The sequence below is a fragment of the Vanellus vanellus genome, assembly GCF_965231255.1.
Source record: "Vanellus vanellus genome assembly, chromosome: 19".
In the NCBI taxonomy this organism is placed as follows: Eukaryota; Metazoa; Chordata; class Aves; order Charadriiformes; family Charadriidae; genus Vanellus; species Vanellus vanellus.
Window position 1 is genome coordinate 1,107,576 of NC_138924.1, and position 27,219 is coordinate 1,134,794.

At 65.1% G+C, this 27,219-nt stretch overlaps 1 protein-coding gene across 8 annotated transcripts; it reads left to right on the plus strand.

Annotated features, from left to right (window-relative positions):
* Positions 1-1,208: 1,208 nt before the first annotated feature.
* On the plus strand, positions 1,209-26,887 carry ELN (elastin). Of its 8 annotated transcripts, XM_082493191.1 has the most exons (34): positions 1,209-1,325; positions 8,352-8,405; positions 8,877-8,903; positions 9,099-9,131; positions 11,105-11,197; positions 11,641-11,697; positions 11,813-11,878; positions 11,987-12,034; positions 13,190-13,261; positions 13,496-13,522; positions 13,731-13,802; positions 16,825-16,866; positions 17,362-17,430; positions 17,727-17,771; positions 17,911-17,994; positions 18,097-18,156; positions 19,008-19,112; positions 19,206-19,256; positions 21,288-21,464; positions 21,546-21,605; positions 21,762-21,938; positions 22,050-22,109; positions 22,707-22,829; positions 23,032-23,085; positions 23,300-23,434; positions 23,618-23,665; positions 24,091-24,132; positions 24,644-24,703; positions 25,143-25,184; positions 25,296-25,322; positions 25,602-25,643; positions 25,875-25,904; positions 26,039-26,089; positions 26,228-26,887. In XM_082493191.1, the coding sequence occupies exons 1-34, from the start codon at positions 1,244-1,246 to the stop codon at positions 26,275-26,277; spliced, it is 2,265 nt and encodes a 754-aa protein (XP_082349317.1). In that variant the 5' UTR covers positions 1,209-1,243; the 3' UTR covers positions 26,278-26,887. The 8 variants fall into 8 exon arrangements, with proteins under 8 accessions (XP_082349317.1, XP_082349318.1, XP_082349323.1 ...); XM_082493192.1 differs by lacking the exon at positions 16,825-16,866; XM_082493197.1 differs by lacking the exons at positions 25,143-25,184; positions 25,296-25,322.
* The last annotated feature ends 332 nt before the right edge of the window (positions 26,888-27,219 follow it).

The following is a 27,219-nucleotide window of genomic DNA, read 5'->3' on the forward strand; positions in this document are numbered from 1 at the left end:
ATGGCCAGCATACCCTCCTGCTCCGCGGGAGAGGGGTATTTTGCCCCCCTTGCTCTTCATCCCCCCTTGTTTAACTCACTGCCTGCCCCAGCTGCTCCCCGATGCTTGTCCAGAGACACCCCATGAGAAGGGGGACGATGTGGCCAGCGGGGACACGCGGTGCCTGGGTTCGCCCTCAGAGCTGATGGGGGGTCGGAGTCCCGGTGGCCCCGAATGAACTGGGGCTGGGAAGAGGGGAGCAGCCCAGCTCAGCTGCAACAACATACACATACACACACACGCACACACACACACACTCCCGATCCCCGACACCCGACCCCGGGCTCTGCAGGTGGCTAGGGGACGCGGTGGCCACCACTAGCCACGGCCAGCCCGGGCTGGGCGCTGCGTGTCCCCAGGACACCCCGGGGCAGGGGAGGGGGTATATCTCCTGGGTCCAAGCGGTACATTTTTCTGCAAACCGCCCGGTTTCACCCACCCGCCGCCGGCCGGACATCCCGCGCCCGCCACCTAACGGCCACCGCCGGGGGTGACCCGCCGCGGCCGGACACCGGCGCCGGCACCGGGCCGGGACTCGTCCCCTGCACCCCACCGCACCCCCGCGCTTGTCACCCCCGGACCCCCGCATCCCCTTACCCAACCAGTCCCCAACTGGTCCCACCCCCCCCATCATTTGCCCGGTGCCACCCGGGACGCGAGATCCGACCCCCCCCCCCCCCCCCTCCGGTGCCACCCCGGGGCATGACACCCCCCCACCCCCCACCCCCCGGTGCCACCCGGGGACGCGGTGGTCCATCGGGGTGGGCACAGCCCTCCCCTTGTCGTGTGTGTCGTCCCCCCCCCACTTCAGGCTGCCTTGGCTTCTCCCCCCCCCCCCGCCCCTTCCAGCTTTTTTGGCAGAGGCGCGCCCGGATTGGAGAGAGCAACGAGGGAGAGGAATTAAAAAAAAAAAAAAAAAAAAAGGGGAAAAGGGAAGAAAAAAAAAAAAAAAACCCAAGCAGCCAACCCAATCGGCTGGAGAGGCTCGTGTGTGTTTGCCTTTTCCTCATGACGTAGTGTCCTGTGCTTCTCTCCCCCCTTCTCCCTCTCCTTTTCCCCTCCCTCCATCCAACCCCCCCCCTTTCCCCCCCCGCCCCCCCCCCTCCCCCCCCCCGCCTTCCCCTCGCATCCTTGGAAGCAACAATTAAGCAGCTCTGGGATAAAACACACTGCCTGCGGGAGCACGGGGGCATTGCTTCAAGAGATGGCAAAGCAGGCAGCTGCACCCCTCCTTCCCGGAGCCCTCCTCCTCCTCCTCTCCATCCTCCCGGCTTCTCAGCAAGGAGGTAAGGAAAGAAAAACCTCTTTCCCCCTCAACCCCCTGCCACCTCTTTTCCCCACCTCTCCCCGGCCCCTCCACGGCCATCGGGGTTCGGGGCTGCTGTCTCCCCACATCCTTCCTCTCCCCTCCCCCCCCCCCCGGGCTGCCCCACGCCTGTCCCTGCTGCGTGTCCCCTTGCCCTGCCTTGGGGACATCCCCAAGGGTGGGAGAGAGGGAAGCCCCCCCCCCCCCCCCTTGGGTGTCACCTCTCCGGAGGGCTCTTCGGCCCCCCTAACGCGGCGGGTGGCATGTGCCACGGCCGGGTGGGGCGGGATGTCACCAAGGGGGGGTGACACAAGAGGCGGTCCGGGAGCGGCACCGTTGTGCGAAGCACTTGTCAGGGGGGGACCTTCGAGGGGCTGCATCCTGGAGAGAGGCTCGGTGACACGAGAGGCTCGGGGACACACGAGGCTCGGGGACACGAAAGGCTCAGGGGCACGAGAGGCTCGGGGACGCGCAGGCAGGGCTCAGGGCAGGGCACTGCCACCAAGCTCCCACGGGGACTGCAATTGCCAGGGACTGGGGGAGCTGGCACCCATCACCCCCGGGTGCGGTGGCGGCGTGAGCTGGAAGAGCAGCGGGGTATGTGTGTGGGGGGGTGTGTGCGCATCCCGTAGTGGGTGTGCGTGAGCTGCTGCGCAGTGTGTGGCCGTGACACAACCCGCCAGGCTGCGGAGCAGCTTGACCTGCCCGAATCGCAGCCTCTGGGTGCCTGGGGTGGCCCTCGCGCCGTCCTCCTTGCACTTGTGTCACCAGCGCCAGGTCCAGCCCCCAGCGCATGGGACGGGTGATGGTTTTGCTGGCTGGTCCCCGGCCGGGCGGCAGCAGGGGCTGCGTGACACCCCCAGCACGGGCACACACGCACGTGCAGCAAACCCGCTGCCGGGGCGGGGAGGCGAAAGGCAGCGCAGTGGTGTGGTCCCACGATGGCGCGTGACGAAGCCGGAGGCGGCCAGCGCAGCAGGTGCCTGTGGGACGGCGTGCGTCTGGTGGTCGGGCCGCGAGGAGCACGCACGGAGGGGGGAGAGCAGCTCTGAGCACTCGTTTGTAGCCGCTGCAATGGACAAACCGGGCTAAGGTCTGCGAGGTAGGGACAGCGGGGGTCAGGGGTGGGACAGCCACCTCCGGAGAGCCAGGCGGCGGTGGCCCCACGTTGTGCCATGGAGAGTGTGTAACGGGCAGAGCCAGCATCAGCAACGGGGCCGGTGCCAGAGCCATCGCATGGGGCTTCTTGGCCACGGGGGAGCGAGGACCAGAGGTGGGGAGAGGGCAGGATCCCATGGGCAGGGGAGGGCAGCCCCAGGGTGGCACCAGGGACCTGCAAGCTGGGCCACTCCTTGCCCAAGACAGAGTCCTCGGGGCTGTTCTCCGCAGCATCCTCTGCCAGTTCCCTGCAGCTCCCTGCTCTGCCCCGGCGTGGTGGGCTCCAGCGGCATGACCCCGAAGCGGTGCCAAGCCAGGCAGCCATCTGGAAAACGGAGCTGCTGGCAGTGCCTGATCCTGGGTAGCTGCCGCTGGGGGTCAAGGTGCCATCCCCGATGGGATGCAGCTCAGTCCCGGGCACTCTCCACCCCCAGCAGCGATGCTCTGCGCTGGTTTGCTGAACCACGGTGGCATTGCTCCCCAGCTCTCAGGCAGTGGCCAGTTGGGACACTCTCAGGAGGATTTTGGCCCCCGGGGTGAGATGCTGTGACAGTTTCTGAGCTATTTGGGGGGTGGGTGGGGGTGGATACTGGCCCCGCTCCAGTCCCTGGCTTGATCTCCAGGGGTGTTTGCTGGTTTGGGAAGCAGCTCATAGAGGAGGTGGCCATGGGGATGGTCTCAGTGCTGATGGAAACACCGGGGAATGCTTCCCCATGGAGGAGCAACCAGTGTCTCTGCAGCCTGGTGGCACCGGGCAGGGTTGGGGGGATGCCAGGGTACTGTGGGGGGCACCCACCTGGAGAGGGCTCAGGGCAGCATCCTCCAGCACCCACCGTTGGTGCAGCTCCAAACCAGCCTGGCAGGAAAGGGACCCTTGAGAGATCCCAGTGTCGAGGGAGAAAAAGAGGGGACACCCCCCCCCCCCCCCAGTGCACACAGACTGTCCCCACCAGGGCAGTGCCCCTGCCGAGGGGCTGAGCCCCGAGCCTGCAGCAGGGTCAGGATCAGCCCCTGCTGCTCTGCACCCTCTGGGGGGAGCAGAGTTGTGCCGGGCACCGTGGGGATGTGCACGGCCGGATCCAGGCCACTGCGCGGGGAAGCTGCCGTATGTTTCCCTAAAAGGTGCCAAGTGCGGCATGTCCCAGTGTTCGGAGAGGGGCATGCATCTCTCCGTGCTGCCATCCATCCCCCTCTGCTTCCCGTGCCGGAGCACAGGGGGTGCCCTGGGAACGACACCCCCAGAGAGGGGACAAAAGGGACCCTTGCAGGCTCCGGGACCGCGGGGGGCAGCTCGGGTGGGTGCAGAGAGGTCGGCGCCGAGAGCGCTGGCATCCCAGCCCGGGCACCGCGGAGACCCACCAAGGACACCCAGAGTGCCCTAGGGCTGGTAGCGCCGGTTGTAGGGCTGGGATGGCATCTCCCTTTCCCAGCCGGGTACCTCCTCGAGGCACCGACCTGCTGGGGCTTCTCTCTCCGCAAACAACTTCCAGGGTGCAACTTGTCTGCCGGCGCTCAGAGATGAAAGCTGAAGCCTTGGGGGCTGGAGAGGAGCCAGGCTCTCGCCAGCAGCCCCCCCCTACCGCTGTTTCCCCCCTCCCCCCCCCAATTTCCCCCCCCCCCCGAGCTGCTACCAGCGAGCTCGGGCTGGGATGCAACGCGGCTTCAAAGTTGCTTGGAGACTGCATGTTTCCAAAACCGATTCTCTCAAGAAAAAGAAAACAGCGGCGTGAGGGAAGAAGGGAAATATCTGTGGCGGTTACGCGCTGAGCTTCCTCCAGCAGCGGTCGCCCCCGGGCGCAGGGAAGGCGGCGAGGTCCGCTGGCGGGTCTGAGGTTTGGCCGCCCCGCGAGGGTGTGAGCTGGTGTCCTGCGGTGGTCTCGACCTGGTCTCGGTCTTGAAAGCTGTCAAATAGAGAAAACATCTGTATTTCTGGCTTTGTAAAGAAAGCTGCGAGCAGCCATGCGGGTTAGAAATGGCGCAGATGATGCAAACAGCGGTCGATCGGAAATAGAGCAGGTGATAAAATAGTGCAGATATTGCAAATAGTGACCCGTACGGAGCTGTGGAAGAAAAAGGGCAGTTTCTATAAATGAGGCTCCACATCTGGGCACCTCCAGGGGTCAAACCCTACCGCGGGATGCACTCCCTCCCGCCCCCGGCTTGAGAAGACATCTCTGGGGTGGGTGCTGGGGGCCAGCCCCGTACTCTGCAGGCTTCCAGCCAGCCCCAGCCCAGGAGACAAACTGGGATTTAAGAGAACTCCCCCTTCCCGGAGTCCCGGCAGGCTCAGAGCAGGGACAGAGGCAGCGTAGAGCTCCTGCGGTCCTGGGAGGCTGGTGACTCAGTTTCCCCTTCCCAGATGTGCCAAGGGAATGCGGGATGGAGAGGAAAAGGGGGGGGGGGGCACACCACGCTGGGGAGCTGACCCCGAGCTGGGCTATGGGCTCCTGCCCCCGAGGCTGGGGAAGGGGAGGGCTGCAGCAGGACAGATACTGGCCGGAGGGCGATTGCCGTAGCCCGGCACAGCCTCGGGGAGCCCACGGCGTAGCCGGTGCCGAGCGCGTGGGCTGCTGTCAACACCTGAGCCGCAGCGGTGCTGTCCATGGGTGGGACTGGCGATGCTGGGGTGAATTTGGCTGCTCGAGGTTGGTCCTCAGCCAGAGAGCTGAGTGGGTCAGAGAGCCTCATGCCCCCCAGCAGCTCCCGTACCGGGCGCTGACTCCCTGCTGGGATGCGCCCGGCTCTGCCAGCGCCAAGGCAGCTCATGAAAGAGTCTCAGGAGAAGCGCAGAGCTGGCGGTGTTCGGCATCAGAGCTGGCCAGGGAGGGCAAATAGTGGGGAGCAGCCTCCTACGATGCTCCTGAGTGCATCTTTGGCTCCCCAAAGCCGTGCAGCATCCCAGCCATCCCACTGCCCTCCGGCCATCCAGGCTCCTGCCAGGGCTTGTGGATCCCCTCTGCCTCTTGATCTGGGCATGGAGACGGTTGATGAGCTGGCACATTCCCCGAAATCATAGAATGATAGAATGGTTTAGGTTGGAAAGGACCTTGAAGACCATTGAGTTCCAACCCCCCTGCCATGGGCAGGGACACCTCCCACCAGCCCAGGTTGCCCAAGGCCACGTCCAGCCTGGCCTTGAACACCTCCAGGGATGGGGCCTCAACAACCTCTCTGGGTAACCTGGTCCTCCAAATCCTCCGAAAGGTGCAGACCTGCCACGAGGCACTGGGATGGGCACAGAGCCTTGGCCCTGGGGGGAAGCCTGGGGGGATGGAGGGCAGTGGCATCGCAGTAGGACCGGTGGTCCACTCAGGAGGGTGACAGCGATGGAGGGCTGAGTAGGGCAACCATGGCTGCGGGGCAGGTGTCACCTGGACCTCTCTAGGGTCCCCACGTCGTGAACCATCCTGCCTTGTCCCACTTTCCCCGGGGGTCTCTGCCAGGCAGTGCTGGCACAGGGGGACAGAGGGGTACAGGAGCTCAGCCCGAGTCCCCAAGGTGCCCACCATCACCCCAGCACCAGGGACCTTGCTTGGCCGTAGGGGGGCTGAGGCTGAGGGGGACACCACGGGGGCTGAGTGCATCAGGGACCCTCCTGCTTGGTGGGGAACGGTGGCTGCCCCGGGGCATGGGGGTCCCTGGGCGTGGGGGTCCCCGGCCCGATCCTGGCCGTCCCACCGGCTCTTGCTCCCAGTGGCGGTGGGGCGTCCCCTCCCAGCAGGGCGGGTGGGGGAGGACGGACGATGCGTGGACGTTCGGAGTTTGTTTGGAAACAGGCAAGAAGTTGGGATTTGTTTTTCCAAGCTGGGGGGGGGGGGGGGGAGTTGGGCGGGGGAATGTGCCGGGAAAAGGAGCCGCTCCGTAAACCCCTGGCCGGCAGCCGGGCCAGGCTGTGCCGTGCCAGAGGGGTGAGCCGGCTGGCCGAAGCGATGACCGAGCACGTGTCCCCTCCATTCCAAAGGACATCAGCTGCTCCAGGGCTGGATTCAACCCCCGGGTCCCAGCAGGGCCCTGGGAGGTGGTTTTGGGGGGCACAGGGCTGAGCCCCACTCTTTGGCATCACTGGAGCACATGGGGGCTGTGTGACGGGTCCTGGCACGTGTCCTCTGCCTGTGGGTGCACCCGATGGGTTTGTGGGGTTGTGTGTCCCGACACCTCCTGTGCGCAGCCTGACACCCCTCTTGCACGCGTGTGTGTGTCCTGACACACGTGTGGGTGCATCCCGGTGCCCCGTCTCTCTGTGGGCCTGGGCTGGAGGTCCATCCCAGGTGCCCTGGGTGGTTGGGGACACACGTGTCCCAGGGACACCCTCGTCCCTGCCACGTCGCAGCAGGCAGCTGTTGGGGTGAAGCGGGGGGGCTATGGGGCACAGCGAGGGGGGGACCCCCAGACTTTGCAGCACATCTGAGGTGGAGAAGAGATGTGCAGCACAACGTGTGCGGTCCCCCCCTTGCCACGGCGTGGCAGCTCTGCCTCCTGCCTGCGCTGCCTACCCTGCCCAGCCCAGCCGGTGGTGGTGCTGCCAGGGCTGTCCCCCTGCCTGCACACAGCTCCTGGGGGTCCCGGGTCCCCTCCTCCCCCCAACCCTGGCCGGGGGGGCTGGGGAGGCCACTGCAGCTTCGGAGCAGGACAGCATGTCCCCGGGTCCCAGCCATGCCACCGCAGTGCCCGTCCATCCTGCGCTCCATCCCCTCAGCCCCGAGCAGGCAGGAGCGCTGGGTGCCGCTTGCCGCAGGGGTGCTGGCCACGGCCGCCCTGCGCTTGCCTCTGGCAACCCCCCAAAATCCTCCTGCCAACCTCACTGCAAGCCCCGCCAGCCATCCCGCAAATCCCACTGCAAACCCCATGGCTTCCCCGCCCCCCCCACCCCCCTTCCCAGTGCCAAAACCGTGCTCCAGCCAAAACCAAAAGCAGAGCATCCCTCTGCATTACAACCTCTTTGTGCCACCTATCCCCCCCCCCCCCCCGCAAACTTTCACCCCATTCATGGCCCTGATGGAGATGGGGGGGGGACACGACCAGCCAGGGGCTGGCTGTCTGGTGGTCTGCAGGTGACAGACCTTTGCCAGGGTCCAAAGCAGCCAAAATAACCTTGCCACGGTGCATGAGTGTGACCTCCGAGCGTGGGCTCCAGACACCCGGCAAAGCAGTGGGACCCGGGCGCTTAGCTCAGCTTCGCAGAGATGGGCAGAGGGATGCAGGTGGTTTTGGAAGGTCTCAGCACTTGTCCCCCAGTCCAACACCCCAGTCCTGCTGGCATGAGGTGGCTCTTCCCACTGGTAGCCCAGCAGGCACGGCAGGGCAGGGCAGGCAGCGTTGGGAGTGAGGTGGCCACGGCCAAGCACGCTCGGTCTCGGCTGGGACCAGTGTGGGCTGCGGGGATGAACTGGGACAGCCTCACCCCACCATGCATCACCGTGCCTGGACCCGTGCCCCCAGAACCATCTGAAGCTGGAAGTGATGGAGGTGGCGCTGGCTGTGGGACAGGATAGGTTTTGGGAAGCAGAGCCTGGGCACCAGCCAGCCCCGCTCTGTGCCAGCCCCGTGTCCCTCCCTCCCTCCCAGGCAGGACCAAATCCTGCTGATGCCCCCACCGAGATACCCTCTCCGCCTCCCGGCTGGGGCACCTCCGAGCCCCGTCACCGCTTGTCACGCTGGGGAAAGTGCGGTGCGCCAGGAAAGGCAGAGACCTACCCTCGAGCCCTCACCCCTGGGGCTCTGCATCCCACTGCCCCCACAGGGAGCAGCTCCCCGTCCCAAGGGGTCCCCCCTGCCCCCGACCTGCCAGACACACATGGATCCCCGGGGAGAGGGGGGGGAATTTTAACGCGGATCTCTTCTTTTGCAGGGGTCCCTGGTGCTATCCCGGGAGCGGGAGTCCCAGGAGGAGGCTTTTTCCCTGGTAAGGGGGGGTCCATGCAGTGTTGTAGGGGGCATCAGGCTTGTGGGGATGGGGCAGGTGCCTGGGGGGGTCCCCAGCTACCTCTGAGCCAGCACGGAGGGCTGGGGACTTGCCAGCTAGGATCAGGGGACGTGGGGACACCCTTTCTGGCCGCTCAGCCCTGGGTGGCATGGGGACAGGAGTGGGTGGCAGTGCCAGGGTTACCCTGGGGGGTCACTAGCCCCGGGGCGGGCACCTACACCCTGGCCACCGGAGGCGCTCAGAGGTCACAGCCTGTCCCTAGGGTTTCAGCCAAAAGCTTGGGGACAGTCCAGAGGGGATGCCCCATCCCCTTGCACCCTTGTGACCCTCTCTGCCTCCCCGTGGACCCCCAGGAGCCTGGGCTGGGTGGGTGGTGGGTGCTCCCAGGGATGGGTGCTCCCAGGGATGGATGCTCCCAGGGATGGATGCTAAGACTGCCGTTGCTTGCAGGTGCTGGAGTCGGAGGTTTGGGAGCAGGTGAGTGCTGGGACCCCTTTGCCCAGGGTGTGCCAGGATGGGGAGGGGGGCAGCACCCCCGGCAGAGGTGCCTTGTGGCACGCAGGGGGTCTTGCCATGAGGCTGGCCCTGCCCCGCACGGTGTCCCCCCCCCCTCGGGGGATGCTCAGAGGAAGGACGGACAGCTCTGACCCCTCTCCACTCGCTCTCCTTTAGGACTCGGGGCTGCAGGAAAACCTCTCAAACCAGGTAAGAAGTCTTTCCGTGGCTCACTCGCCATCTCCGGCCGTGCCAGTGGCCAGGATATTGCCCAACCTCTGTTGCCCTCGTGTTTCTCCCACGTGGCCAAGGGGAACCCCACCACCACCACCACCCTGGGCACCCCCATGGCCGAGGCACGCCACAGCTGGCACTTTCCGCCCTGCCGCGCCGCACTAACCCCCGCCAAGACCCCCACGGCCGCAAAGGAACCTTCCTCCCTCATCCCCCGCTTCAGCGCACCCCTCCAGCCCTCCCCCCCCCCGGATCGCCCTTTCGGGGTGCTTGCTGCCCGCAAACCTGAGCCAAAGCTCTTCGGGGAGACGCAAAGCCTCGTAACGCTCGCTCAGCCCTGCCAGGAGCCGGTGCCGGCGGGAAGCCGGCAGCACCTCCGCCTGTCCGCGTTCGTGACCGAGCAGCTTTTGCCGGAGCTCCTGCAGCCCGCGCTGGGGTTTGCCTGGCCTTGAAATGAGGGGGCGAGAGGGGACATCGCCAGGAGAGAGATGGGATGGTGGCAGGAGGATGCACAGCCCGAAGGCGCCGAAGCCCGGGAGACGCCGGGTATAGCCGGGAGGTGTTGGGGCAGAAGGGATTGGATGTGCAGAGGGTAAATCTGGTGCCAACGGAGATGCCCGGTGCCCACGGCGGCCCAGGGAGAGATGCTGTTTTAGGCGGAGACCCGGGTCTCCCCTCCCTGCCCGCCCCAGGGGTACCTGCTGTGCCCCGGGGCAGGGGTACGCTATGCCCCCCCCCGGCCCCCCCTGAACCGGCCCGTCTGCGCGGCGGGAGCGCCAGCCCGAAGCGGGGGCCGGTAACCTCCGTTTACTCAGATTTCAGCTCGTGGAAAGAAAAACAAGGCCCTTTATTTCAGCATAATTAAAACCAAACGCGGCGCGGCCGCGCAGCCCCAGCCGGAGCAGTGTCCGCGCCCTGAGCCAAAGGCAGTGGAATTTGCGCCTGGAGGGAGCGAGGGCTGATTAGCCCCAGATGTTGGAAGGCAGCGCTGGCCGGAGCCGGAGGGACTCATTCCTCAGCCATAAACATTTCGGCTCCGTCCCCTCGTGGCCTGGCGGGGTGGGGGGCGGGCGAGGCAGAAAGGGACGGGATGGGGGACCCGGATGCTGGCAGGCACGTTTGTCACCCCGTGGCTGCTCCTGTCCCCGAGGTGCGCTCCCGTCCCACGGGGATGGTGCGAGCGGGATGCTCCTGTTCCTCTGGCCCCGGCCGTGCCCCCACTACCTCACCCCACTTCTTTTTCCAGGGGTCGGAGGCCTCGGGGGACTCGGCCCACTTGGTCTGCAGCCAGGTGAGCACAGACCACCGGCTACCCCCGCTCCGGACTGTCCCCAGGGCGATGTCCCCAGAGAATGAATCACAGAATGGTCAGGGTTGGAAGGGACCTCTGGAGATCATCTAGATCATCTAGAGACCCACCTTGGGGACAGCACGTGGCTTGTCCCCACTGGGTGCTCTCCGTGACCTGCCTGGTGGGTCCTATCTGGGCTGGGCAACCTTCCCAGACCTGTGAGACTGGTGGCCACCCACAGGCAGCCCTGTGGTCCCCCAACATCACGACATCAACCATGGACTTGGGGTCCCCATGGGGTTCTGCAGCAGAGGGACAGTGCCAGCGCACAGCCTGCCCAGGGCCACAAGGGACCCTGGTGTGGTGACACTGCAGGGGCGCCCCGGGTGGTGTTGGCACAGCCGGTGACGGGTGGGATGCAGATGGAAGAGGGTGTTTTTTTTGGGGGGGTGGGGGATGCAGGGAGAAGCCAGTGTGGGACAGGGCAGTGCCTGCTAACCACCGCCTTGCCCAGCCTAACGCCAGCCCCCGGCAGCGCCACGCAGCCCCCCCCGGCTCAGCACCCCCTGCGCCCACCGTGGCCGGCGTGGAGGGCAGGACGCCTTCTTGCCGGCTGCTTTTTTGGGGACGTTCACGCCGGTTATTGTCCTCCCCGCAGGTGCTGCGGGTCTCTTCCCCGGAGGCGTCTTCCCCGGAGGCGTCTTCCCAGGTGCTGCCTCCGCCGCTGCCCTCAAGGCTGCTGCCAAAGCCGGTGAGTGCTGGGGGTGGCCAGTGTGACGCTGGGCTGGGCAACCATGCTGGGCAAAGCAACCCTGGGGCTCGGGCAGCCCCCCGGGGACTCCCGGTGTCCCTTGGGAACTTGGGTTAGAAGAGTTTTCCCCCCGGAGCTGGTGGGGTGCAAGCGGGAGGTGCTGCTCTGGCGGGGATCCTCGGCAATTCGGAGGGACCCCGGCACGTCTCGGTGTGCCGGGAAAGGGGCATTGGCCAAACCTGAGCCTCCAGGAGTGGAAAGCACCAAGTTTCCTGGTCCCAGTGCCCAGGTTTGGGGGACACATCCCCGGTACTGCCTCAGGGTGTCCCCTTCACCCCCTGAGAGCTGTCCTGAGCTTGTCCCTTCCTTTGGCACCACTCTGGCCACCCGAAGCCCAGCGGTGGCACCTCACGCTGGTACCCTCCTCTTCCCAATGGCCCCAGGTGCTGGCATTGGCTTGGGTGGAGTCGGTGGTCCCGGTGGCCTCGGGGTCCCCACAGGTAGGAAATACCCCTCATCCCCAGCCATAGCCCAGGGCAGAGTTATCCCTGTACCTGCCAGGGTGGGCAGGAGCCGGTGGGTGCCCGTGGCTCAGGGGGTCTCTGCTGCCCGCAGGTGCGGTGGTACCGGGAGGGGTGCAGCCCGGGGTTGGCGCGGCAGGGAAACCCCCCAAAATACCAGGTAGGTGCGCCGCGGCCCCGAAGCCGGGTTGGTATGCGGGGTGGGGGGAGCCGGGGCAGGGGACGACTCCGCATGGGCGCTCATTCCTACTTTTCTCTCCCCCGGCAGGTGCTGGGATTCCTGGAGCTTTCCCGGGCGGCGTGCTCCCCGGTGCAGGTGAGCTGGGGGTCCCCACCCCACCGGCAGCACCCCCAACCTCCAAGAGGGTCCCTCCCAGAGGGTCCTTCCAAGGGGGTCCCTACCCGCTGCCAGCACCCCGGTTTAAGTCGATGGCCTTGTGGCCAGCGGCACCCTGGACGTTATGACGCCCGTTGCCCGCGCAGGCAGGGCTCCCTGCTGGGCACCCGCGCTGCCCGCCTGCCTAATTCCACCCCCCCACACACATCGCCGCCGCCTGAGGTTTCCAAACCCTTTTGCTGGGGCCCATAGCGACATTTTCCAAAGGCGGGGGAGACGGGGACCCGGCGTCTCCGGGGGTCTCGTGCCAAGCTCCGTGGGAGCAGGCGGCATCAGAGAGAGGAGTTGGCACAGACCGCGGCGTGGGAAGGAGGGGAAGGAGGTGGCGGGGGGTGGGGGGGGTGGGGGTGGGAGAGAGGAATTCCTCACTTGCAAAGTAATTTGGGGGAGGAAAACTTGTGAAAACAAGATGTTTCGACATTGTCAGAAGGAGAAGTGTGTTGCTGGTCAGGAATGTCTTTTCCATGTCTGAAAATGCGTGAGTTATAATGAAAGACATTTGTAAAAGGGGAAAAAAGAAAAAGAAACAAAACAAAACAAAACAAAAAAAAACCAACCTCCCAACACCAAAATCCCAACCCAAATGACTGCAAGGCCAAAGCGCTGCCTGTTGCCCCTGGAGGGTTGGGGGGCAGCGGGCAGGACCCCCCCTCTTTCTCCCCAAAGAAGCCACTGGACATCACTGGGGCAGAGCAACGCCCGGGCTCGGCTACACCATGGCGTGGGCTGGTGCTTTGCTGTCCCGAGTGGGACCCACTCCTGGGGTGCCTGCAGGCACCCCAAACTCTTGTGTGGGCTGCCCATCCCACCCTCCACCCCCCCCACCCCCCCAAATCACAGGCAACTCCAAGGGCTGGAGCAAACCCTTCCCTGGCAGCTCTGCCCGGGGGGTGCGAGGGGGCTGGCGCGGGGTTGGGGGGGTCCCGGCAAGCCCCCAGGGAATGAGGGTACCTTGTCCCAGGGCACGAGGGGTGGTGCTGAGCCAGAGATGGGTGACAGGGATTTGGGAGCCGGGTACCAGCGACACCACGCCGCCCCACCGCGCTCACCTGACCCCTTTGGTCTCTGCCGTAGGTGTCCGCTTCCCCGGCGTAGGAGTGCTGCCCGGAGTACCCACTGGTGCTGGAGTCAAGCCGAAAGTTCCAGGTAGGTCCCCTCGATGCCCTGGGGACACCGGGGTGGAGGGCAGGTCCAGGGCTGGCTCCAGCTTTGCCTTCATCCCCATCCTGCTGGAGCTGGCTCCAGCCCATCCTTTGGGGTCGTAGCCCCATAGGGCACGTGGGCGAGCAAAGCCCACCTCCGGCTGAGCCCACACAGACTAGTTTGGACCCGGAGGATGAGCCCTGAGGCTCACACGGGTGCCTTTGTGTTTCTGTCTAGGAGCAGGAGCCTTCGCAGGAATCCCCGGTGAGTGTTCCGTCTCTCTCGTCCGTCCTTCTCTTCCTTCCCAAGCCCGTTCCTCACAGCCACGGCCTCCCCATGCCAGAAGATGCCTCAGGGCTTCCCATGCCACCCGCTCTCCTCTCTCGGGGTGCCCCGGGGCGCTCTCCCCTCGCAAGGACTGGTGGCAGCCTGGGCGCAGGCTCCAGGTGAGAGTCTGCTGTTGGCTTTGCAGGACTGGGAGGTTTTGGAGGTCAGCAGCCCGGTGTCCCTCTGGGGTATCCCATCAAAGCTCCTAAGCTCCCAGGTAAGCTGCCACAGCCGGCGGGGCTGGGGGTGAAGGACCCCCGGCAGTGCCAGGAGAAGGACCCGCCGTTCCCCAGGGTCGAGCCGTGGCGCCCACCGGGTCCTCCGGACCTGGAAGCGCTGGTGCTGGCCCTGGGACAGGAGGACAGAGCAAGGGGCACGGGGCAGGTGAGTCCAGCAACAGCCCTGCCTACCGCAGCCCTGGGGGCAGCTGCCTGGATGATGCTGCCGGTCTTGCCCCCAGCCCACGAGGATGATGCTGTGCCTCTCTCCAGCTGTTGTAAGGTAGGAAAGAGCATGTTCTGGGGACATGCTTTGGGCCAGGCCACCCCAGGCTGTCCCTGCCAGCTCCTCCTGGCACAAGGCACAGTCATTGTAGGGACCGTCTGCTTTCTGTGGCTCCTGCGCTGTGCCGGGCATCGCTGGGCAGTCACCTGGGCCAAATGTCCCAGCGCGAGGAGCTCTAGCCAAGGCCACCAACAGCAGGCAGGAGGTAGGGATGGAGCTTCAGGCAGGTCTCCCTCCCCACTGCCCACTCAGACCAGGCTCAGCCCCAGCCCAGGGAAGCCTGGGGGTGCTCAGCACCCCTTTCCCAGGCTGGGCTGTTCCAGGGACCTCCATCTCCCAGCCCTGTGCCGGCTGCCGGCTCTGCCCATCCTCAGCTGGCTGTGCCCATGCGGGGACAGTGGCCGGACGGGCAGCCAGTACAGAGTGCTACCCTCCAAGGACCACGCTGCCGGCTTGCTGGTCCCAAGAACATCCCCGGGGAGGATCCGGCTGGGGACCCACATCCCTGGGGTGCTGGGGAGCGAGTAGATCCGTGGGCATTTTCCCACTCGCCAAAACAAGTTGCTGCAGGCAGGAAAACCTCGGCGGGGGGAGCCCACCCCCGAGGAGCAGGTCCCAACCCGGCACGGGCGCCAGCCCCGGCAGCTCTGCCGGCTTCCCCCCGCCGGGGCCCGTCGCCACAAACGGCAGCAGAAATACTTGGCCCGCTCCGGCTTCCTCCCGCGGAGGCAGAGTTACGCTCGTTAGGGCGACTCGGCCCCGCCGCCGTCGGATACCGTCTGGCCTCCCGGCCGCAGCCTGGCCCCACACCGCCTTTCATGGGGTGCCCGGTGCGGAGAGCAAAGCGCTGGCGCATGGCGGGGCCGTGCCTGGCTCCATCCCGCGACGGCCCCGCCAGTGGCCTGCAGCCCGGACGGGACGCCGCTGCCGGCTGACCCACTTTATGGGGAGCCTTCGTGGAATAAATCAGGGGAAGACACCCATCCCCTTGGCCAGGGAGCCCCGTCAGTGCATCACGCCTCTAGCAGGCACCGGCAGGACCGCGGTGGTGTCCCCAGCTGCGGGGTGCTGCCTGGCACCCCGGTCCTTCCCAGGGAGCTGGGGGATGCTGGTTTGTCACCGGCTTGGGGGCTTGCAGCACAGGGATGCACTGGGTTGGCTGCCAAGGCTCTCACTTTGATGCTGTGGATGGACCCAGGGGCTGCCACACATCCCCGTGTCCCCTGCGCTGTGTCCCAGCTGCAGTAGATCCAGGTCGAGAAGAGACGAGGGGACAGCAGGGAAAATAACATTTTCAGTGGCAAGTCTTCTTTTTGGATGATTTGCTGCAAATGCCCTAGCGAGCTCCTGCTCTGTGCTGTCCCCGCTCAGGAGGTGGCCCCGGGGCCACCCCGTTCACTGGGGGCTCAGCCTGAAGCTGTGGCTGAAATCAGGGTCCCACCCGATGCTGTAGGGATGGGGGACTGCTCCCCAGTGCCCGGCCGCACTGGGGTGGCATTGGTCTGGGTCTCCATGCCAGCCAGTGTGCCCATTGGCCCTGAGCCCCACCAGTGGTGCTGATGGCATCCCCACACCGGCGCAGGATGGGTGCACACAACCCCGGGTGGGGTCTGCTCTCGCATCCAGCTGAGGGTGGTGGGGAGCTGGGCTTGGACCCGGCAAAACCCTCAGACACCCAAGGGACTCTTGAACCTTGGAGTCACCACCACGTGTGTCGCCCAGTGCTGGACCCTTCCGCAGCTTTGGGGTGAGCGAGGCGCTGATGGGGTGCCCTAGGATGGGCATGGGGGGGGTCCCCAAGGTGGGGGATACCCAGTGCAGGTCATGGCTGTTGCAGCCTGGAAAGCCTCTGTGTTCCAGCAACGCTTGCGCTGGTGTGGGACGCGATGGGACAGCCTGGCAGGGTGGAAGGGAAATCTGGTCCCCACATGCTGGCTGGCGGGAGGGGACGGTGTCCCGCGCTCGAGGAGATGCTTTGCCATGAGCAATCCCGTCCTGGCTGCAGGCAGCCACATCCCCACCCTGCCCACAACCCTCCAGCAGGAGGACTTGGTGTGCGAGACACCCTCGGCCCTACGTGCTGCTCGAGGTGTCCCCACTGGGGATGTGGCAGCCCATCACCCCTCCTCAGGCCGCTGCCAGCAGGGATGGGAGCTCGGCACTGCCAGCTCCCAAGCGCACGTTCCCCGCCGAGTCACGGGCATCCCCGCGCCGTCCCAAGTGGTGGGATCCTGCTCTTTCGCAAGGAGACATTTCCCCGGCCGCAATGTTCCTGCTCGTAATCCCTCCCCGTCCCTTCACGCCGACCTCCTAACGAGGTCACGTTTCAGTAGAGGCTCCCAAGCCCTGATTCCAATTAAAACCTTTCATTTGGAGCTGGCTGCCGCGCAGGCGGCTGGGTACAGCTCTCGCCGCGGGGCTCCCGGGGGACCCCCCGCCGAAATGGGGTCACGGGAGGCTCCGGTAAAACCAGCTTCGGGCACCGCAGCCCTCGGCGTGGGGCTGAGAGCGAGCGGCTCTTTTTTGGAGCCGCCGCTTCCAAGGTAATAGAAAAGAGCATCTCCTGGCCCGGCTCCATCATGGGGGAAATTGTATCCCGGAGGATTTAGTATCCCGATGGAAGGAGCCCCCAGGGCTGGTGCCACAGCCATAGCCGAGAGGGGCTACACCGCGGGGCAGAGGGGGCACGGCCACCGGCAGCCAGGTGCTAACCCGCCACCTTCTCTCCTCTCCAGGTGGCTATGGATTGCCCTACAGCACTGGTAAGCTGCCCTACGGTGAGTGCTCGTAGCCCTTGCTCCGCGGTCGTAGCTCCTCGTGGCTCTGCCGGCTGTCACCGTGGCCTCATGGCCACCAGACCCCGTGGCGGTGTGAAGGGCATCCCGCTCCCAGGGCGAGGTTGTCCCTCAGGGGGGACCGGTGCCTTGCCCTGCCATGAAGCCCATGGACCCGGCTGGGAGCAAGCTGGCTCTGCTGGCGCCCCACACCGCGGGGCCAGGAGGTGTTAATCCGCAGACACGCGGCGGCAGCGGCTGGCTGCTGTCTGGCTCTACTGGGACATGTCCTGAGCCGCCGCCAGCTCCAGGCAGCGATGTTTGAACTGGCCTCTCAACCTGGGGGGGGTGCTGGCTCCGGCATCCCTCCCCCCCTCCACATCCCTTGACGTCGCAGGGGGGAAGATCCTTTGGGCCGAGGGAGCTGCTCCATCTGCCTCGTCCCCCTTCCTCCGGCCAGCGCCTGACCGGGCTTTGCCTTTCTGCTTGTGATTGCAGGTTTCGGACCCGGCGGGATAGGAGCCGGCATCGGAGTGGGAGGAAAGGCAGGGTACCCCACCGGGACAGGTACGCTCCCTTCCCAGGCTGCCCCGGGGTGGGGGACTGGGACGGGCATGGCAGGGGGACCGGGCACCCCCGTCACTTTGCTGGTCCTTGGATGGGGTGTTGGGCACTGTCCGGCTGTTTGGTGGCCCCAGGGTGGCAGTGTCACCCCAGGGACAGCCTGGAGGGGTGCATCACCTCTCAAAGGAGAGGGGGGTGGATGTTGACAGGAGGGGCTGGTCCCCATGGTCCCTGCGGGATGGGGGAGCTGAAGTGGGAATGGCCTCAGGACCTCAGCAACTGCCTATGTCCTTCCCCAGGAGTCGGAGCACAGGCGGCGGCAGCAAAAGCAGCAGCGAAATATGGTGAGTCGCCCTCCACAGGCACATCCATCACCCATCTCCTCAATGGGGCAGTGCCTTCCTCCCTCCCTTCCATGCCCGTGGGGATGCTGGTTGTGTCCCTGCATCACCAAGCTGATGGTCCCCTTCTCCCCTGCGGTAGGAGCCGGTGTCCTGCCCGGGGCTGGTGGCATCCCGGGAGTCGGTGGAGTGGTACCCGGTGTTGGCGTTGTCCCAGGAGCCGGAGGTGAGGCGATGGCGGGGCTCGGCCCTGGGGCTCGGGGCAGGGGGTGGGGTGGTTCACGTCCCTCCGTCCCGCACCCCTGACTCTCTCCCTCTACCCCGGCAGTTGGAGGGGCGGCAGCGGCGGCGGCGGCAGCGAAAGCAGCGGCAAAGGCGGGAGCTGTCGGTGAGTTCCCTGTTGGTCTCGGACAGACCCGGCGGCTGCCTGCGGGGCCGCGCTCGCTCTCGGGGCACGGAAGAGCCGTGCATTGGTGCCGGGGCTGTGCGGCTTCACCCCCTGCCCCACCACCCCCTGCCCCAGCCCTTGGGGTGCTCTCCCAGCCCCAACCCCCTACCCCGGCTCCGGCGGCCGCTTGCTGGAGCTTGGGGTGAGGTGAAGCCATTGTGCTGAGCCAGCGGCTTTTTGGGGTAGAAGGCAGCAAAGTGTGAAACCTCCCCCAGAGCCGCAGAGGAGCTCAGCGGTGGCTGGAGGGCTGGCTGGCCGCCTCGCCATGCTGCCGCCCGACACGGGGCGGTATGTCCCCATCACGCTTGGTTTCTCCATACGAGATGGGGTTTTGCTGTGCCGGGGTCTCCGGGGCGACGGTGTCTGTAAGGAGCCATCATTTGTTAGCCGAAGGGATGCGCTTGGTGATGCAAATCTCGTGTTCGCTGCTTCCCTCCTCGGGTGTTTGGTGGGAGAAAAGCGAGTCGCAAACAACCACTTATTGAAGAAGGAAGCGCTTCAGCCCTGGGAGCAGCTGGGATTTACAACCACGGCCTTGGGGGACCTCGGGGTTCCCCAAGCTCCTGGGTGACCGGGTGGGCTCCAGACCCCTGGGTTGGGTATAGGCAGCTGGGAATCCCAATCCTGGGCGCATCCCAGGTCCCAGGAGCGGCTGGACTGGGAGGTGTGGAGAGCCCACCTCAAAGCCAGGCACCCCAGAGCCTCCCATGATACTAGGGGGGAGACCGTGTCACCGCCAGTGGGACGGGGTGTTTTTGGGAGGGGTTTCTGACTGCTCTGCTTCCTTCCAGCTCCAGGGGTGCTGCCTGGGGTTGGCGGCGTCCCAGGCCTCGTGCCCGGCGTTGGCGGTGTCCCCGGCTTGGTGCCCGGTGTCGGAGGTGTCCCCGGGGTAGCAGGTGACTGTTCCCAGGAGCCCTGTTCCTCACCACCCAGCTCTGCAGGGGGCATGGGGGCTGGTGGCTGAGGGTCCCTCTCTCCCTTGTCCCCAGGAGTCGGGACGCCGGCAGCAGCGAAGGCAGCAGCAAAGGCAGCTAAGTACGGTACGTGCTGCACGGTGCAAGGAGCTCCCCAGCAGCTCCCCGGGGACTCCTGCTGATCCTCTCCACCCGTGGCACTCAGGGTCCCCCCCAGGCAGGCGGGTGTCCCCTGGGAATTGCTCTTGATGGCTCATTACCAGGGAACATCCCAGGTCGGGATGCGCCCAGCCCCGCTCCCGGCTGCTGCATCCAGGCTTGGCTTCATCCCCAGGGCAGGACCTTCTCCCTCTCTGGGGTTTCTGCAGGCTGCTACGTGGATGAGACTGAACTCATGCCTTTGGACCATGTCTGAATTCTTGGGTTTTGTACCAAATCCGTTTTTCCAGCAGCAGACCCGCCCCAGGGTCTGGTGCCCACGGGCTCAGCCCCACTGCCCGTGTGGGCAGAGATCCCTGGCAGAGGGACCCCTGCCCAGGGTCACTGCCTTCCAAAAACCTAGTGGGATCCAGCAAGTGCATCCGACTTGGTCTAACAGGACCCAGGTGCCAAGCAGGCATCACCACCTCCAGCGAGGAGGAGCCCGGGGGCGGGATGAGGGACACAGCCAAGCAGGAGGGGAGCTGGGAGCCCGGGTGCGGAGAGGAGGCAAAAGTGACCTTGAGGCTCCATGCAGGACTGGGGGATTCATGTGGTGCTCCAAAAAGCAGTGCCAGAGATTACATGGCCGGGTCCCAGGGCTTTCTCGTCACTGCAGAGCCCTGGGAGGCCCCTGGGAGCAGCCACACTTGACGGCAGCTTTCCTTTGAGGGCTAAACCATTGCTGGCCATTTCTTCCATTTCTCTTCTGCATCATGTAGAAAAAAAAATCCCACCATGTGCCCAGGGAAGGATGGGATTTAGGGAGAAACTTGACAGCATGTGTGCTCTGTGCTGGAGCGCCAGGCAGCTACCGAGCAGGGGACCATGAGGACTCAGCTCTCAGCCCTTCCAGAAGTGACGAGTGCCAGCAGATCAAGGCTGTCACTGCCCTGGGCAGCTCCCCAGTCTGGCCAGTGCCCAGGGCACCCAGCCCTTCCAGGCAGCTACTGGGGACCACCGGTCACTCCGCCTCCGTGGCCTGTTTGGCTGCAAGGCTTAATGTCCCCACGATGAGGACCATCTGGAGCCCCCATAATGATGAGGATCATCATGGTCCCCTGTGCTGGTGACTTCCCAGCCACACTGTGTAGACAGTAAATTATCCATGACCCAGCAATGTGCCCTTGTTGCCAAAAAGGCCAATGGAATCCTGGGCTGCATAGGGAAGAGTGTGGCCAGTAGGTCGAGGGAGGTCATTCTCCCCCTCTACTCTGCACTGGTGAGGCCACAACTGGAATACTGTGTCCAGTTTTGGGCTCCCCACTTCAAGAGGGACAGGGAACTGCTGGAGCGAGTCCAGCGAAGGGCAACTAAGTTGATGAAGGGCTTGGAGCATCTCCCTTATGAGGAAAGGCTGAGAGCGCTGGGACTCTTTAGCCTGGAGAAGAGAAGGCTGAGGGGAGACCTTATTATGGCGTACAAGTATCCAAAGGGTGGGTTGAAGGAGGATGGAGCCAGGCTCTTTTCAATGGTTCCCAGTGACAGGACGAGGGGTAATGGGCACAAGTTGGAACACAGGAAGTTCCGTTCAAATACACGGAAAAACTTCTTTATGGTGAGGGTGACAGAGCACGGGCACAGGCTGCCCAGGGAGGTGGTGGAGTCCCCTTCTCTGGAGATTTTCAAGACCCGCCTGGATGCAGTCCTGAGTGATGTGCTCTGGGCACTCCTGCTTTGGCAGGGGAGTGGGGCTGGGTGATCTCTAGAGGTCCCTTCCAACTCTGAAAACTCCGTGAAACTCCATGAAACTTTTACAACAGCAGATTTACCATCCTCGCTGGGGCCCCGTGGGAGACACGGAACCAGTCCCTCCGTAGCACTGCTGTGTGTCTCTCCTGGGACAAGGCAGTGGGGTCCTCCCTCCTCACCACAGCACAAGTGCAGACCTATGGTGGTGTCCCACCTTTCAACTGTTGCTGCAACAAGATCTAACTTCTCCCCTCTCGTTGCCTGCAGGAGCCGGCGTTGGCGTTCCTGGCATTGGTGGTGTTCCTGGTGTCCCTGGTGTTCCTGGTGTTCCTGGCGTTCCTGGCGTTCCTGGTGTCCCTGGTGTCCCTGGTGTTCCCGGTGTCCCTGGTGTGCCCGGTGTGCCCGGTGTGGCTGGGGTTCCCGGCGTGGTGCCTGGCGTCGGAGGTGAGCAGATGGGCTGGCATGAGCCGATGGGGTGGTGTTGGCCTCACCGGTCCCCTGACTCTCTCCCTTCTGTCCCCACAGTGGGTGGTCCAGAAGCTGCAGCGGCCGCAGCGAAGGCTGCAGCGAAAGCTGCGGCGTTCGGTGAGTTGCCATCGTCCTTTCCCAGGGAGGGAAGAGGGATGCTTGCAAATGGGCAGGGTGGGGGACACCCCTGGCATGGCGGATGGCGGGGACATCAGTGGGACCCCCTGCCTACGGCACCTGCCTGCTCGGCCACATCCCTGAACCTCTCCACAGGAGCAGGGCGCGTGCCCGGTGTCGGTGTGCCCGGTGTCGGCGTGCCCGGAGTTGGCGTGCCCGGAGTTGGCGTGCCCGGTGTCGGCGTGCCCGGTGTTGGTGTGCCTGGAGTTGGTGTGCCCGGAGTTGGTGTTCCCGGTGTTGGTGTGCCCGGTCTGGTCCCCGGTGGCATACCAGGTGAGATGGTGTCTAAGGGACGCTTGGGATGTCCCCAGCAGTGCTGGCTGAGGGGAGCTGGTGTGGCCACCACAGCCCATTGCTGCCCCTCATGGTCCCCCTCTCCCCCAGGAGTTGGAGTTCCATCAGCCGCCGCTGCTGCCAAAGCAGCCGCCAAAGCAGCCAAGTACGGTAAGCCGGGATCTCTCCAGGGTTATCCCACATGTCCTGTCTCCTGCCATGTTCCCATCCCAGGCTGCCCCCCTTATTGGAGGGACACAGCATCCCTGTGGGTCGGGACGAGGGATGAGCTTTTAGCAGGGCTGTACATGGGATGAGGTATTGGCTGTGTCAGGGGATGTTCTCCAGAGCTGGTCTGCATGGAGGGTTCACCATCCACATACATTCTCATGCATTAATCCATCCACCCTCCCTTCTACCCACCCATCCAGACAACCAGCCAGCCATCTTTCCATTCATCTGTCCATCCATCCACACCTCCATTCATTCATCCATCCATCCATCCATCCATCCATTCACCCTGCCATTCATCCATCCACTCTACATCCATCCAGCCACCCATCCACCGCAGCATCCATCCACCCCACTGTTTATCCATCCATCCATCCATCCATCCATCCATCCATCCATCCGTCTATCCATCCATCCATCTATCCATCCACCCACTCACCCACCCACCCACCCCAGCCTGCCATGCCTTTTCAGTGGGCACCTTCCACCACCTCTTTTCCTGAGCTGAAGCTCCAATCCTTCCCTCTTTCCTTGCAGGAGTGGGTGGCCTGGCTCCTGGTGTAGGTGGTCTAGCTCCTGGAGTGGGTGGCCTTGCTCCTGGCATAGGTGGCCTGGCTCCTGGCGTGGGCGGCCTGGCCCCCGGCATTGGAGGTGTCCCAGGTGAGGAGCAGAAAGGTGGGCAGCGGTGGCAGCATGGCTGGGGCGGGGGCGGGACAGGAGTGAGGAGGACCTCAGTGGTCTCCACCAACTTGTGGCCATCCCATGGGGGATGCAGACAAGGCGGGAGGGATGGGCACTGCCCAGAACTGCTGGAGAGGACCCCCCCAGGGACACTGACCCCCCTCTTGCTGTCTCTGCTCAGGGGTCGGTGCTCCAGCGGCAGCAGCAAAAGCAGCAGCGAAAGCAGCCAAATTCGGTGAGTCAGCTGGAGAAGCCCATCGCTAGTTGCTCACTCCACAGCAGGCAGCCCTGCCCGCCCAGTGGACATCTAGGGTGTCCCCAGTAGCCCTGGCCTGGCAGAGACTGGTCCAGGGGGACCTGGGGGCTTCGGGGATGGGTGCATCATCCCACAGGTGTTTGGAGATCACACGGGAATCACCCCCACGCTGCTTCACCCCCTCTCTCTGCAGGTGCTGGGGTTGGAGGGGTACCAGGCGCTGTGCCCGGTGTCGCCGGAGTGCCAGGAGTGACACCTGGCGTCGGCGTCGTGCCTGGGGTGGTGCCGGGTGTGGGGGTACCCGGTACCGGCATCCTCCCTGGGGCAGGTATGTGCTTTGTCACACCCTATTGGGGACCGGTTTGGGGACAGCAGTGGCCGGAGATGCTGGAAACCACTGAGCCACGTGGAAGGGTGGCAGAGGGGGATGCAGGCAGGATGGGGGACGGTGGCACATGGGAGGGGTGCAGGGGTGACAGTCCTAACCGCGGTGTCCTCATTCACTTTGTAGGCATCCCCCAAGTAGGGGTGCAACCTGGTGCTAAACCTCCCAAATTCGGTACGTATCTCAGCCACCCTGTCCCAAGTCCACCTTGGACCATCACTTGGCTCCCTCCTTGTGTGGCCATTGGGGTGCTGGCCTTGTTTCGTGTCCCCTGCGTGCCCCCCGGTGCCTCAGCAGAGGGTGGCCCAGGCGTGGGAGGTGGTGATGCGGTCACCCACGGGTGCAAAGTGCCACTCGTGCCCCCTCTCCTGGACTTGCTGGGGACATTTTTCTCCTGCTCTGCATTGCCTAAAGCAGTGTGTCATGCAGGGGATGAGCTCCCTCCAGGTCTTCTTGCTCTGGGTGCTGTCAGATGGGTGCTGAGGACACCCGGGATGGGTGTCAGGACCACCCCAGCGGGTTGAGCACCGTCTAGGGGTACCCTGAGCTGTGGGTCCTGGGCTGTGGGTGAACAGGGGCTAATGGTCTCTCTCTGGCAGGCGTTCCCGGGGTTGGAGTCCCAGGGGCCGGCGTCATCCCAGGTAGGTGCTGGCAGGAGCTGAGCCCAGGCAGCGGGGATGTGCGGGCAGAGGGATGCAGGAAGAGGGATGCTCCCCCAGAGGGATGCGGACAGGGGGATGCAGGCAGAGGGATGCAGGAAGAGGGATGCTCCCCCAGAGGGATGCGGACAGGGGGATGCAGGCAGAGGGATGCAGGAAGAGGGATGCTCCCCCAGAGGGATGCTCCCCCAGAGGGATGCGGACAGGGGGATGCAGGCAGAGGGATGCAGGAAGAGGGATGCTCTGGCAGAGGGATGCAGGTGGAGGGATTCTCCCCAAGAGGGATTCTCCCCCAGCGGGATGTGGACAGAGGGGTGCTCCCTCAGAGGGATGCAGGCAGAGGGATGCTCTGGCAGAGGGATGCTCCTCCAGGACATGAGGGAGTGGGGCTGCCCAAGGAAGGACGGGCACACGTGGGGCTGGGCGAGGAGCGCATCAGACGCTGCCCTGCTGCCTTGTCCTCACTGGTGCTCACCTGGGCTCCCCATCACAGGTGGCCTTGGAGTCGGCGGCCTCGGAGTCGGTGGCCTTGGAGTTGGTGGGCTCGGTGCTGGTGAGTGATGCTGGCCCCTGGCATCGGGGGTCCCCAGGGTTGGGGCGCGGAGAGTGGAACGGCAGCAGCATGCTGGCAGGGTGCGGCAAAGGGAAGGGGCTGTATGGGATGCAGGGGATGCAGGGGCACTTTTGACCCCTCCTGGTCCCACGGCACGGTCCCACCCCACACTGTCACTGTGCCTTGTGCCCCATCCTGCATCTGCCGCCTGCCCTGCTCCTGGGGTGTGATCAGAAAGGAATGCCATCACCAAGCAGGTACCAAGGGACATGGCACCACTGTTGCCCGTGCCATGGGGACAGGGGACGGTACTGTACCATGTCCCCAACATGCTGGGGGTCCTGGCTGGGGACCCTCTGGGCTCATAGCAGGGTCTGGCTGCAGCCCTGGGGGCAGTGAGCCCCGGTGGGGGCTGCACTGATGCCCCTCTCTGACACAGGGGTCTTGTATCCAGGAGCTGCTGGGAAACCTCCCAAGCCAGGTAAGGAACAAGGGCTGCTCCAGCTGGGGGGACTGCAGGGGTGACCCCCATCCCTGTCCCCATCCCTGTCCCCACGCTCCCCACCCTCACCAGAGCTCTCCCATCCCGCAGGTTTTGGTGTTGGGGGGCTGCAGCCAGGTGAGTGCCGCGGTTTGGGGCTGGGGTGGGAGTGTGTCCCCTACCACACCGCACGTCTCCGCTTGCTCTCCTCACCCTGCTACTGTCCCCCACTGGGCATGCCACTACTGGGGAGAGCACCCCGAAGCCACGCGGGTGCCATGGTGGGGACAAGGGCTTTTGCAGTGGCTCCTGTCCCTGCAGTGAGCCAGGGTGTCCCCAGCCAGGGCATCCCCAGCCAGGCAGGGTTGGGGTGGCACTGCTGTCACAAGCTGTCACCGGCTCTTGCTTTTCCCCCAGGGGCTGGAGTTCCCGGCTTTGGTGTGTCACCGATATTTCCAGGTACCATCCCCAGCTCGGCACCTGGGCACGCACCCCGGGGCACATCTCGGTGCCCGGCTGGCTCACGGGGTCCCGCACAGCCCAAGCAGCGTGGGAACGTGGCCACGGCCAGGGGAGGGACGCAGGGGGACTGGGCTGAGCCGGTGGGGGGGGGGATGTGCTTGGCTAGGGGGTGTGGGGCAGAGCAATGTGGGTCCCCGGTGGGCACTGAGGGCTTTGCTTTCCTTTCAGGTGGGGTGGCCGGCCAGCTGGGATTCGGTGGTGAGTGTCCATCCCCCAGTCGGGGCATTTTGGGGATGCGGGGGGGTGTGTGTGTGTATGTACCCCCTGCACCCACCAGCCGAGTGGCGTGGGGATCCCACTCACCCCGCTCTGCCTTCCCCCCCCCTCCACAGGGAAGCCCCCCAAGCCCTTCGGAGGAGCCCTCGGTGCCCTGGGCTTCAGAGGTGAGCGCTGCTGGGTGACCCCCCCAACGCCTGTGGGGCCACATCCTGCACCCCCTGCCCTCCTCCCAGCCACTCCCCCGCCCCAAAGGGGTGCAGGGGGTGCGGGAGGGGGCTCACCCTCTCCATCCCCCCCCCCAGGCGGCGTGGGCTGCGCACAAGGGAAGTACTGCGGGAGGAAGCGGAAGTAACCGCCCGTCGTCACTGATGACCTCATGAACTTTGGTGCTACTGCATGGTCCAGAATGTAAATCCCAAGCAAAGCTGAGAGACTCCCCCTTTCCCAAAATTCCGGATCCCCTCCTCCCCCCTCACCTCCATGCCGGAGCCATCCCCACGTTCCCAGGAGGGACCCCACGCCTCCGGCAGCGCCTCTCCCCCAACCAACCCCTCCGTCCCGGCAGGGAGCGCGGAATAAACTGCGGGGAGCAGCCGTCCCCCTTGGTGCTATCGATCCCTGCGGGATTTTGGAGGGGGGGGTGGGGGTTTTGGGGTGTCACCCCCTCCCCCCCCTTCTATTCCCAAAGTTGACCCCACGGGGAGGGGGGAGGGCAAGATGAGGGGCACCCTACATCGGAAGGAGGGAGTGAAGGGGGTCCCGGTGGCGGGGGGCTGCGTGGGGGGGGGGTGTCCCCATCGCCATGGGTCCCCCCACCTCGGTCCCTGCGCTCCCCCCGGCCCGGGGGGGGCCGCGGGCGGGAGGGGGTCTGTCCCATCATGTTACTCACTTTGCTATAACTGGGTGGGACGCCCTATACAGAGGGACTCGCTTCCGACAGACTAATAAAGGACAAGTTTTTAAAGGACTCTGGCTCCATCCTGTGTCCCTGTCCCCCTCCCCGTGGTGGCGGTGATGACGGGTGGCACTGCCCTGTTGTCTTGTGCCCGTGGCTCTTCCCGAGCCTGGGGACACGCTGTGTCCTTGGTCCGGGGATGCCGTTTGTCCCACTGCCATTTGCCCTGGGACACAGTGGGGGGTGAGGGGACAGCCTGAGGACCCGGGGGATGCCCATGGCCCACCCCACAGTGACAGCCCAGGGACCCAGCGGGATGTCTGTGCCCTGTCCCATGGTGACAGCCTGGGGGATGAGGCGGGACATCCATGCTGTCCCATGGTGACAGCCTAGGGACCC